This window comes from Xyrauchen texanus, chromosome 12 (genome assembly GCF_025860055.1).
Source record: "Xyrauchen texanus isolate HMW12.3.18 chromosome 12, RBS_HiC_50CHRs, whole genome shotgun sequence".
Taxonomy (NCBI): Eukaryota; Metazoa; Chordata; class Actinopteri; order Cypriniformes; family Catostomidae; genus Xyrauchen; species Xyrauchen texanus.
The window spans coordinates 46,275,931-46,288,430 of NC_068287.1; the positions used below are offsets into that span (position 1 = coordinate 46,275,931).

A 12,500-nucleotide genomic window follows, 5' to 3' on the forward strand; every position below is an offset into this window, starting at 1 on the left:
TTTTTAAACTTTTTCATCATTAAAAAGTTGTACTCCTTAAAAAATTATTTTATGTGTATAAAATCATGAGCATCACATGACATGAAGGCTGAGTCATATCATAAACTTATAAAAGCTGTTTGTTTTTGTTTGTTTTTCCTGCATGGAGAGGGTCCCCTCTGACATGCTATTGGACACTTTCACTAAAGGATTGAATTAATCAATCATGGCTGACTCTGAATATTGGATTTCTACAATGGCATCTGTGACTGAAAACTATTGGGTTTGAATAATGCTGTATTCAAGCCACTAGGTGTCAGTGTAAGTCCAAGACAACATGCATAGAATGAAAACATTTCTCAGTGAGCCTTTAATGTGAGATATGCTAGCAAGTTTAAAATCCTTGCTTCAGTATTGATTAGAGTGCATGGATTGCACACTCTGATTGACACATGAATGTTTTTCTGAGATTTAACTTTTTTTTTTTTTTTTAGCTTTGAGGGATAATTCACACCATATGATATACCAATCCATATGAATTTATTCCATGGAACACAAAAGTAGATTTCATGTAAAGTAGGCTTAATGTCTTAGTTACCATTTACTTTCATTGTATAGAAAAAAGATGCAAAGAAAATAAACTGGTTAAGACTTTTGCACAATATCTGAAATGAAAAAATGAACTACAATCTCAGTAAAAGTGCTTTGACGCTTGCTATGATGAACATGAATGCTGTACTGTGATATGTAAATAGCATTGTGTGTATACTTGTAATATATATATGATTATAAAGCTTTAGAATATCTATATTTGTTAATCAGGTAAAGTAGCTTTTACCACACACATTAGCCCTTTCGGTTTTCTGTCTGATATCAAACTCAGTAGAAAAAGATAACATAGACATTACACAGAGACAAAGTAAATAGTATATGAAATAGTTCCATTTATTATCATAAAGTCTGAAAATCAGTTTAGCCCATTCATCAAGAGGAGCCAGAAAATAATAAGTAACTGGCAAAAGCACTTTAAAAACCATATAGCAAAGATACACACCTCAGCATGACATAAAATGATATCATCCAGACCAGAGATTATTTATCTTTAAATAAATAGGTAGGAAATAACCCCCAAAAATAAATGTCCCTTACAATATAGCACTTAAATCTCCTCTCGTTATTGTGATATCAACCTCTGTTGCACTTATTTTTTGGAGAAGTTGAAGTTGGAGTAAGAAGGAGCATCTGTGGCATCAGTAGAGGCAACTGGGAGCAAAGGAAGTCCTGTGGTCAGATCCCTCTTGCATCGGGCCATGGCTTCCTTATAAGTGATCTTGTCATTCTTGATCGGATCGACCACGTTCTTTGCAAAGGTGGAACTATCCTGAAGTTGCTTGGCCACAGACAAATCGATCAATTTTGCATCAACAGCATTCTCCAGGGCGACACGACCTGCTCTGTTAGGGTCTACCAGACCACCGGTCAGCAACTGTGCCTCCATAAACCACAAGGCACTTTCATTTGGGATCCATCCTCTGTTAGCTGCTTCGCCCACAGACATTCGCTTTTTGGACACAGGGTCTTCTACACCAGTAAAAGCCTTCTGCGCATTGAGAAGCTTGTGAACTTGGGTTGTGTCAATCAATCCATACTGAGCTGCCTTGTGAACAGAGAACTTTTCCCTCTTGTTCAGGTCTACAATGCCTCCTGTGGCAGCCTGAGCTTCTAGCAGCCTCATTGCCGTGTCTTGGTCAATCAGTTTGCGAGTCATGGCACTTCGTACAGACATGCGGCTGTCTGTGGTGAGATCTAGAACTCCAGAAATTGGGAAGAGTTCTTCTCCACTGCTGGTCAGCAATGTGCTCAAGTTGCTGTTGCTAGAGTAGGATGTGCGTCTAGACAAACTGGAGGAGTTGTAGCTGGGGCTGGCTGGAGGGAGTGTTTTGACAGTTGTTGTTGTTGTGTGTGTTGTACTTGAAGCAGGGAAACTCATTGATTTCTTCTCCCCTGCAACCAAAAGAGCAAACTCTGAAATAGATATTTTGCCATCTCTATAGCGCTGAAGGTCGTACTGAGTCAATCGACCATCTTTGAGAGCTGTCTTGATGGAGTACTGCTTTCCACTTTTACGGTCCTGCAGAAGAGTGGTCTCACCTTCGGGACCAGTGGTTGTGATTTCCTCCCAACTGCACTCAAGCTCTTGAAGGTGAATGTACTGATTGCGATCTATGAGACCCTCAACATAGGCATCATAGGGTGACATGTCTTTGCCAGTCTCTGGATCCAGAATAGTGATTTTGGTGGAGACATTGGTATTTATGGTGTTTGTCTTGGCATGTTGAGTTGTCTTTACTTGTCTATGAAGCTCTATGATAGTGCTTTCCCGTTGGTATATTCTGTCTTTCTCCTCCAAGATTTCTCTCTCCAGACGCTGGATCTCTGACTCCAGCTTTATGCTTTTTTGCCTGATGATATGGGTTCTCTCACTCAAGAGTTTGGATTCATGTTGGAAAGTTATAGAGATCTCCTTCTTTCGAGACTCTAGTCTTCTCAACTCCTTGAGAAGGTCATCCTGCTCTTTCTTAAGTTTATCCCTCTGAAAAGTCAAGGTGGTCTCTTCTTGAGAGAAAGTTGTTTTGGTTGTCTGGATTCGGGTTATTTTGGTAGTAATTCGCTGAATTTCTTCTTCTTGGAGGACTCGGGCATTCCTCACCTGGGCAACCTGTTTTCTGAGACTTTCCCTCTCTGCCTCAACATTTTGGTCCTTCTCCACCCTGATGATCTCTTTGTAGACAGTCTTCTCCACAGATTTCTCTTTGGTAAGTGTTTCTATCCTGATTTTGAGGTTTCGAACCTCTCTCTCCAGGCGGGTAATGACGGTACCCTCCTTGTCCATTTCAGTGCGGAGTCCAGAGATTAGTTTGTCTACATTGAGGTCTCTCTCAACTTTCAGAACCTCCTCAATAACAATCTTTTCCTCAACAGGTGGTCGACAAGTCTCAAGCTCATAGATCCTTGCCTTAATTTGTCTCAGCTCAGTCTCTATGATGACCTTCTTCTGCCGATCCACATGCTCCAGCATTGTTTTGCAGTTCCAGGACCAGGGACCTCATTTGCTGCACCTCCAGTTCTAGATTTCTACGAGTCTTAATTACCTCATCCAAAGTCTTGACTAACCTCTCATGAGCCATAATCTGACTTGGATCTGTCTGGAGGTGCACTACTTCATGCACTACAACCCTTTCCTCTGGTTTCTGTCTCTCCAGCACAATGTACTTGTTTTGAAGGTCATACACATTTTCCTCCACCGTACGCCGGAATTGAACTTCATCACGCAACTCCCTTCTGAGTCGTTCAGCTTCCTTTTCTATAAGTGGGTCATTTTCATATTTGACCAATTCTTTGGTCACCACCCTCATCTCCACCTTTGACCTTTCAGTCTTCCATTCATCCCTGTCCTTGCGTAGACTAATCACCCGATTCAGAATTGAGTCATAATTGGTTCGCAAAATGATGAGTTGCTCGTTCAACCTCTTTATTTCTTTGACGACCTCAGGGCTCCTCTCTTCTTTCACCACCTCCCGAGTTACCTCCTTCAACTCGACCTTGGGCTTCTGGGAGCGCTGGGTCTTGAGGTCCACCATAATCAAGTTTATTTCATTCTCTATGCTAGTACGCCGTCTGCTTAATTCATTAAGCTCGTTTCTTAGTCGTCTCAGTTCCACCTCCGTTTCTGGGTCAATTCTGTAGATCTCATTGATAATCTCCTTAACCTCTATCTTTGGTTTTATTGTCTCCACCTGAGTGTAGCGGAGCTGAAGGCTAGAGAATTCTTGAATCATAATACTGTTCTCTCGTATTAGTTCTTCCAGGCTAACACGGAGACTCTTGGACTCTTTTAGGAGCTCTGCATCCTGCTCAACTCTCTTCACCTCCTTGGTTACAGTTTTTGGTTGGATGGTTGGGATAATTCTCTCCAGATTATTGATCTGACTCCTGATGTGGAATATCTGATCATTCAGTGTCTTGCACCTAATACTCTCGTCCGAGATCTGATTCTTGAAGCTAAAGACAGCTTTTAGCATTTCTGGATCTTTTTCCAGCTTGACAACCTCTTTCAGTACCACTTTCTCTCTTATCACTGGCTTCTTTCTCTCCAGGACTGTGACATCAGTTCTTATTCGCACCGTTTCACTTTCGTACACTCGAATTTCCTCCCTGAGTTTGAGTAAGAGCTCTCTGATCCTAGCTGCTTCCACGTCCAGCTTGGGGTCGCGTTCGATCTCTGTGAGCACCTTCGTGACTAGTTTGGGCTTCACGACGACCAGCTCACTTTCGCGACTGACAACTTTCTGGTTGACAAACTCAATTTCTGTACGTATTTCGGAGCGTTTATTGATCTCCTCGGTTATCTTCTTCTTTAGTATTTCCACTTCGGCCTCCAGCTTTGAATCGCGGTAGTACTGCACAATCTCCTTTTCCTCCAACCGTTCCACACCTCTACGACTCTTGAGGGACAACATCCGTTTACTGTAGGTTGACAGATCATTCTCAGCTTGAGTGCGGCGATAGATCTCTTCAGCAAGCTCTCGCTTCAGGCCATCCACTTCCTCAACTTCTCTCTGTTGACTTTGTATCTGCAGTTGCTGCTTCACTACCACATGTTGCACAATTTGATCATTCTGTTCATGGGAAATAAATAAAGGATAAGCTATTTCACCTTCAGTTACCACAACAAGTACTGTACTTCTAACTACATTTAGATTTGCTTTTAGAATTTCAACTTTTCTGTAACATTTACTCATTACTTATTTATAAATACGCATATTTAAACTAAAGATTGAATTTCTGTACCTTGTTGATGAGTTCCTTGGCCAAGACCACTTGATTCAGAAGTTGATCATTCTCTGCTGACACTTCAGAATAAAGTCTCACAATTTCTCTTTCCTAAAAATTAACCAATAACATAGATATTTGAACATGTACTGAGACATTTAATGAAGTTTCCTTGATCAGATAAAAAAACGCTTCATTATCATGGAAAAGTAGCATACCTTCTTCTGCACAGCCTCAGCCAGTGTAATAGCTTTAAGTCTGTTTGCATCAATTTCCGGTTTTCCCAATGTGAGGCGGTATTTGTTAGAATTCACTTCATACTCCTGCAGACATTGCAACAATGGAATATTTTACTAAGAAATTAATTTGGATGGTGCAGTTTTATGGACATAGGCACAGCAAGATGGTCTACGCACGTTAAGAGTGCTCTGCAGCTCATGAGAAACTTTTACAATCCGGTCTACGTCCTCTGTCTTCCTCTTGACGTCTTCAACAGCTCTCTGCAATCAAACAGCAAAATACAGACTTGCTCAAAGTAGCGTTTGGACAATTCTCAACTGGCCTTATTTACCTTGTAATATATTCAAATTGATAGAATCTGAAAAAATTCAAATAAGGTCAAAACATGGGCAAAAACACCTAATACTGACCATCTGAGAGGTTTGCTTGGCATAGATTTGTGATGCACTTTCCCCAGCGCAAACCTTGTTGTTGGGCATATTGTTCAAGAAAGCATGGAGAGAATGCACAGCACTCTGGAATTCTAGGTTCTTATTGGCTGCCTCTTGCAACATGGCTGCCCTACAGAGCAAAAGGTTACGGATACAGTACAAATTTTGGAAAGTCCAGAAGCATTGTATGAAAAGCAAACATGTCTAAAAGTAAACAAAACAACATTAACAAACAAGAAAAGGCTTTCTTTACCACAGAGTATGACCTCTCACCTATACTGTAGCTGGCTGTTGACATTGGAGTAGCGATTCCTCAAGCGCTTGACCTCTGACTCTTGGTAGCGGATATCAGGGCAGTACTCCTGGAAGCTCTTCTGCAGGGAGCTGCTGGCCTGCTCTGTCACTTCTAACTCACGGTTGAGCTGCTGAACATCATCTTCCTTGGAGGCAACATCATTACACATGTTCTATGGACAAGACAATACCAGACACCAAAGAGCATCATTGCCATGTTTTGAATTCTAGATACACTACATGGACAAATGTAGGTAGGCATAATTTTCTTATAAATGGGTTCGACTAGGCCACTTCATTACAGAGAAGATTCATTTTTATTGTACAGCATACAATGGCATTTTCTCTGTACAAGTTTGTGGAGAGCCTTTCTTTGTTAACATTCAACAATGCCTCTATGCACAATGGGCCATTATGAAATGGTTTACTGAGTCTGATGTGGAAGAACTGGACTGGCCAACCTTAATGAGTCACCAAAATGGATGACTACCTGTATCTGAACGGAGTGGTGACGTATGATACTGGGCTCATCCAAGATCACATTGTCTGCAGCCAACTGATCCTCAAACACAGACACCGTATTGTCCACCTTCTTAATCTGTTTCTCCAGAAACATAGCAGCTGTGGCCCTGAGGAAATAATGTCAAGTTTATTCTGATTTCTTAAAGGGTTAGTACACCCCAAAATGATAATTCGCTCATGATTTACTTACCTTTAACCATCCCAGATGTGTATGACTTTCCTTCTTAAGCAGAACCGAAGTGAACCTTTTTATAAGCACATTTCAGCTCAGTTTGTCCATACAATGCATGTGAATGGGTGCCATCAGGCTGCTGGCTGTTTGTCGTCCAAAAGGCAGCATGAAAGGTCAACTAATGTCGATTGGTTTGTTTAAAAAATAAACTGATACTTAAAACTTTACTAACTTTATAAAAAATTGCTTCCTGCCAACAGACGACGCAACATATGGCTTATGCGTAATGGCATGTTCATGTGAGAAGTCGGAAGCACACGCTTTGTTTACAACAGAAGAACGAATGTCACGCGAGAGTTAGTTAATTTTAAACAGGAATATAGCGGTGGGCGCAAGCAATGATTTTAATTATCGTATTGTTTCTCACACCAACCTATCGGATTGCTTCAGAAGACATTAAATGATTGACTGGAATCGTGTGGATTACTTTTATGCTGCCTAAATATTACATTTGGACTGTCAAATAGCCAGCAGTCTGATGGCACCTGTTCACTTCCATTGCATGGACAAAAAGAGCTGAAATCTTCACTTCGGACCTGCTGTAGAAGGAAAGTCATACGCATCTGGGATGGCTTAACGGTGAGTAAATCATGAGAGAGTTTAACTACTCCTTGAACATATTTTCCATAGAGGAACTCATAGAGCTATTCACAAGCAACCCAGTTGGTCCACCCAATCCTGAATATACGGTTAAGTTATTGGGTGGTACCCTTGTACAGTGACAGTATGGTAATATCATGGTACGTTGATAACAACATTCATATACCATGTTATTTGCATGGTACGACAAGAAAATAGTGTCCCAAACAATATTATTACCATGGTACTGTGCCCCTCCCCCCCAATAAAATCATATATTTGCATGATTTACAGTAAAGTTCACTTTAACCATTTGGGTAAATCTTACTTCTTATTGTACAGATCATTAAGGGCTGTGATGTCATCAATCTTGTTGTTGGCAATGGTCAGTTTCTGAGACAGTGTGGCTGTGGTTGGACCCAGGGGTTTCTCTAATAGCAGAGGCTGCATGTTCCTCTGAGTGGATGATTTCTCAGCCTCCAGATTTCTCAGAGCCACGACAGATCTCTGAAGATATTAAATCAAATTGTAAATGGTCTGCACTTATTTAGCACCTTTTCAACCTTAGCAGGTAACCAAATCGCTTTACACTGCATCTCATTCACCCATTCACACACACATTCACACAGCAATGGTGGTAGAGCTGCTATGTAAGGTGCTAGCCTGCAATCGGAAGCAACTTGGGGTTCAGTATCTTGCCCAAGGACACTTCGGTATGTGGAGTCATGTGGGCTGGGAATCGAACCGCCAACCCTACGATTAGTGGCCGACCCGCTCTACCACCTGAGCCACAACCGTAACATCCAATGTCCGTTCTTACCTCATGATCTCGGATCCTGACAGTAAGATCACCGATGGGGTCAGACCTCTGCAGAGGAGATCTTGTCCTGTTCAGCACGTCCTTCTCTAATTTCACCAGGTCTGCGTTGATCCGGTCCAGCTGACCGGAGATGACATTGGCCTTTGAGTTATCAGGGACCGTTGCAACCGTAGCTGTAGAGAGAGAGAATAATCACATATCCACAAGATATGATCAGATACTGAAACATCACAGCTCTCTGTGTATAATGTCAACAGCAAATCAAAACTGACTCTGTTTACTTTCTTAAAACAACTTCCTGGTCTTACTGTGCACGATTCATCAGTGCAAAATATTTAGACCCGCAAAAATAATTTGAGTTGTTCCCTCTCGTGATAGGTTTTAGGCCACAAACCTGTTTTCACGACCTGCAACAGTTCCACACTGGGCGTCCTGGCCTTCGATTGTAGAGCAGCTCTCGACCGCTTCAGATCAGAGAAATCTTTGCTCAGACTGAACACAGGAAACAAAACGATTGTACAGTCGTTACAGTCCCTGAGATCTTAAATTGAATCTAAAACGAGTTATGCTTTAACAGGAAGCACCATGGAGGTCCCTGCACTTCCTGTGTGTCAGGATCTCACCTGTCCACTGTGTCGATGGCAGATGAATCAGGTGGTGGGATGAGGAAACAGACTCCAGGAATCACCTTCAATTCTCCAGTGCTGGATTTCACCTCCCAGGTATCCTCTTGTGGACTGGACACCAGCTTGAACTTATCGCCTCTTCTCACAGAGTCCTGCAGGGGGCGGCAGAGAGACCAACAGATGGTATATACAGTGTGCGAATTAAACAATGTCTATATTTACTTACAAATTTCAAAGCCAACGTATACTTTGGTTTTCCAAGTGAATCGATGTCTCACGCAGAGCGACAGTCCAAGTGTTTGCATTTTTTTTTGTGTTGTTTACGTGTACTGTATCACTTACTACGTTTAAAAAATAGTAAGCCGTGCATAGTGTATACTGTATACTAGTTGTCATGTTTACCTCCTCAAGTGAGCATGACTTGTTCAATAATATGTAAATAGTGGTCTGGGTATCTCAGCGAGTATTAACGCTGACTATCACACCTGGAGTCGCGAGTTCGTATCCAGGGCGTGCTAAGTGACTCCAGCCAGGTCTCCTAAGCAACCAGATTGGCCCGGTTGCTAGGGAGGGTAGAGTCACATGGGGTAACCTCCTCGTGGTGGTGATTAGTGGTTCTCTCAATGGGGCGTGTGGTGAGTTGTGTGTGGATCGTGGAGAGTAGCATGAGCCTCCACATGCTGTGAGTCTCCGCGGTGTCATGCACAACGAGTCACGTGATCAGATGCGCGGATTGATGGTCTCAGAAGCGGAGGCAACTGAGACTTTTCCTCCAACACCCGGATTGAGGCGAGTAACCGCGCCACCATGAGGACCTGCTAAGTAGTGTGAATTGGGCGTTCCAAATTGGGAGAAAAGGGGATACAAATTCTATACCTTAGGAATACAGAAATGATTCCGGTGTTCTACAGTAATTATATGCTGTAACGGGTGAGTATCTCTGACTGATGTGTGCGGTTGTATGCTAGTACAGTGTGTATGTTACCTTGTCTGTACTCCAGTCACACAGTGCGATGACACTGACAGGTTTATTCGTGACAGTCCGGCGCAGGTGTAGAGGAGCGATAGTAGAGCAGGACTCTCTCAGATCCACCAGTCTCTGATCGTTTCTCATGATGGCTCTCTCTTCTCCCTGAACACACACAAACAAACATACATATATATGCAATTATTTAATGTTCTTCAGCATTGTAGTCGAGCTAAAATACACAGTTCAATGTCAGCTAGAGGTGAAACATGCATACAATGAGCTATAATGTGTGTATTGACCTCCAGTTGCAGCAGTATCTCATGGTTGCTCATGTTTTTCAGCACTGATGGTTCTGTGGTGGAATTGATTCTCTTCATGGACTCAGTAAACGTCTCCACATCCAGCTGATACTGGAGTAAAACACACACACAGATTTAATGGGTCAGTGACATGAAGCTCGTGTTTTGTCTGGATCTATTACGTTATTCAAAAATACTTAATAAAAATGCAATTCACACAAAACAGTTACTGGAAAACACCTCTGCTGTGAAACGAGTTTTCAGCTTCTGCGTTCAAAGTCCGTTTTTAAATATGGTTGAAGTAAAAAACCGGGACAGTAAAAACAAATAAATAAATAAAAACATTTAAATCATATTAACGGCTTAAATTATTGAAAGAAGAAATGTTAGTGTGAGTAGTTTTGGATTATTTATTTTTTATTATTTATTATTGTTATTATTATTATAGTAGTGAAACAATTTTGTTTTAAAATCTAAATAATAGTTGTAACACTTTTGTCACGTGACCAAAAATAATAAATTAAATAAATAAATCCCTCATGACTGTGTGTGAAGTTTAAAAAGAAATATTAAGAAAAATTTAATTTTTTGAAAATGTATGAAACTAAATTGTACACAAAAGATTACATTTCTACGAATCTGACACGTGCATTTTAAACAACATTTTTACATTATTTGTAATTTTTATCTCCTCTGACAGCCTAATTTTTTAATGACCCTGATATTAATTAACATGAATAAAATATGACTATTCATTGATTTTAATTAATTAATTCTTAATAGTGTAGATAAATATAATGTTACCATATAAAATTATATTTTGACTCACTTTCTTGTAGTCCTCCACATTGTCCAGGTGTGTGTCCTGACACAAGCACAGATTCAAGAAGTGCTGCCAATCACTCTTCACATCCTCACTGTATGCCTGAAACACACACACACACACACACACACACACACACACACACACACACACACACACGACGTCAGTCAGACACATGCATCACATGCACATCACATGACAAGACTCCTGCAGCATCAATGAATGAATGAATGAATGAATACCCTTATAGCAGGTGATCCGGGGTGTTTGTTGTTAATGAGTGCATCAGCGTCAGCCGTCAGTTTGCCCACCTCTCGCTCATGAGACAACAGACCGTTGTTCTTAAACCTCTGCACAACAAATACATTTACAAACATGATTACAGAGTAAACACTGATAACCTCTCTCTCTCCATTCATACTCTCTCTCTCTCCATTCATACTCTCTCTCTCTCCATTCATACTCTCTCTCTCTCCATTCATACTCTATGTCTCTCTCTCTCTCTCTCCATTCATACCCTATGTCTCTCTCTCTCTCTCTCCATTCATACTCTCTCTCTCTCTCTCTCCATTCATACTCTATGTCTCTCTCTCTCTCTCCATTCATACCCTATCTCTCTCTCTCTCTCTCCATTCATACTCTATGTCTCTCTCTCTCTCTCCATTCATACTCTATGTCTCTCTCTCTCCATTCATACTCTATGTCTGTCTCTCTCTCTCTCTCAATTCATACGCTATGTATCTCTCTCTCCATTCATACTCTGTCTCTCTCTCTATCTCCATTCATAGTCTATGTCTCTCTCTCTCTCTCTCTCTCTCTCTCTCTCTCTCTCTCTCTCCATTCATACTCTATGTCTCTCTCTCTCTCCATTCATACTCTATGTCTCTCTCTCTCTCTCTCTCTGTCCATTCATACTCTATGTCTCTCTCTCTCTCTCCATTCATACTCTAGGTCTCTCGCTCTCTCTATTCATACTCTAGGTCTCTCGCTCTCTCCATTCATACTCTAGGTCTCTCTCTCTCCATTCATTCTCTATGTCTCTCTCTCTCTCTCCATTCATACTCTAGGTCTCTCGCTCTCTCCATTCATACTCTAGGTCTCTCTCTCTCCATTCATTCTCTATGTCTCTCTATCTCTCTCCATTCATACTCTAGGTCTCTCGCTCTCTCCATTCATACTCTAGGTCTCTCTCTCTATCCATTCATACTCTAGGTCTCTCTCTCTCTACATTCATACTTTATGTCTGTCTCTCTCCATTCATACTCTATGTCTATCTCTCTCTCCATTCATACTCTAGGTCTCTCTCTCACCTCATACTCCAAACGCACTCCAGCACTGTCGATCATGCGGTCGCTCCAGTCTCTCTTGGCGATTTTGCGTTGTTGTTCGGTCAGAAACAGCAGCTCTTTATTGCAGCGGTGCATGAAGTCATACAGAGATGACATATTCTCCCTGCGCTTCAGAGATGCCTCCTATACAACAACACACAAGTACAATTTCAATTTCATAAATGTTTTATAAAGGTTTGTCATGTATACATTTGATCATTTGTATTAAATCTTCAGAAGGCTTTACCAGTAGATTTGCGTACTGCTTCTGGAGGGCAAATGAGTTTTCCTGTCGGGAGAAATCAATCGAAGTGAGCATTCAAGTGATCTTAAAAGCTTTATCACAGCATGAAACAGTATTATTAACAATTAGATAAAACATATTAGTTTTGGTACTTCACAGATTTCACTGCATTATTTTAATTAAATCTTTGAAAGAAAACTTTAATTTCCTTTTGTTTATATTTGTTTAAATACATTTTAATTAAACGTTCATTTCATATGTCTTTATTTCAGTATAAAAA

The 12,500-nt window shown here is 41.0% G+C and overlaps 1 protein-coding gene across 1 annotated transcript in view; it reads right to left on the reverse strand.

Annotated features, from left to right (window-relative positions):
* Nucleotides 1-328: 328 nt before the first annotated feature.
* The window catches only part of LOC127652408 (envoplakin-like), a 24,805-nt gene continuing 12,633 nt past the window's right edge, over nt 329-12,500 (reverse strand). The window contains 18 exon segments of the mRNA XM_052138530.1: nt 329-3,065; nt 3,067-4,658; nt 4,831-4,923; nt 5,031-5,135; nt 5,229-5,312; nt 5,463-5,613; nt 5,757-5,950; nt 6,268-6,406; nt 7,439-7,617; nt 7,931-8,103; nt 8,325-8,422; nt 8,554-8,708; nt 9,542-9,688; nt 9,826-9,936; nt 10,655-10,750; nt 10,891-10,998; nt 11,959-12,120; nt 12,224-12,265. Coding sequence (XP_051994490.1) covers nt 1,181-3,065; nt 3,067-4,658; nt 4,831-4,923; nt 5,031-5,135; nt 5,229-5,312; nt 5,463-5,613; nt 5,757-5,950; nt 6,268-6,406; nt 7,439-7,617; nt 7,931-8,103; nt 8,325-8,422; nt 8,554-8,708; nt 9,542-9,688; nt 9,826-9,936; nt 10,655-10,750; nt 10,891-10,998; nt 11,959-12,120; nt 12,224-12,265 — 5,514 coding nt within the window. The 3' untranslated portion in view covers nt 329-1,180.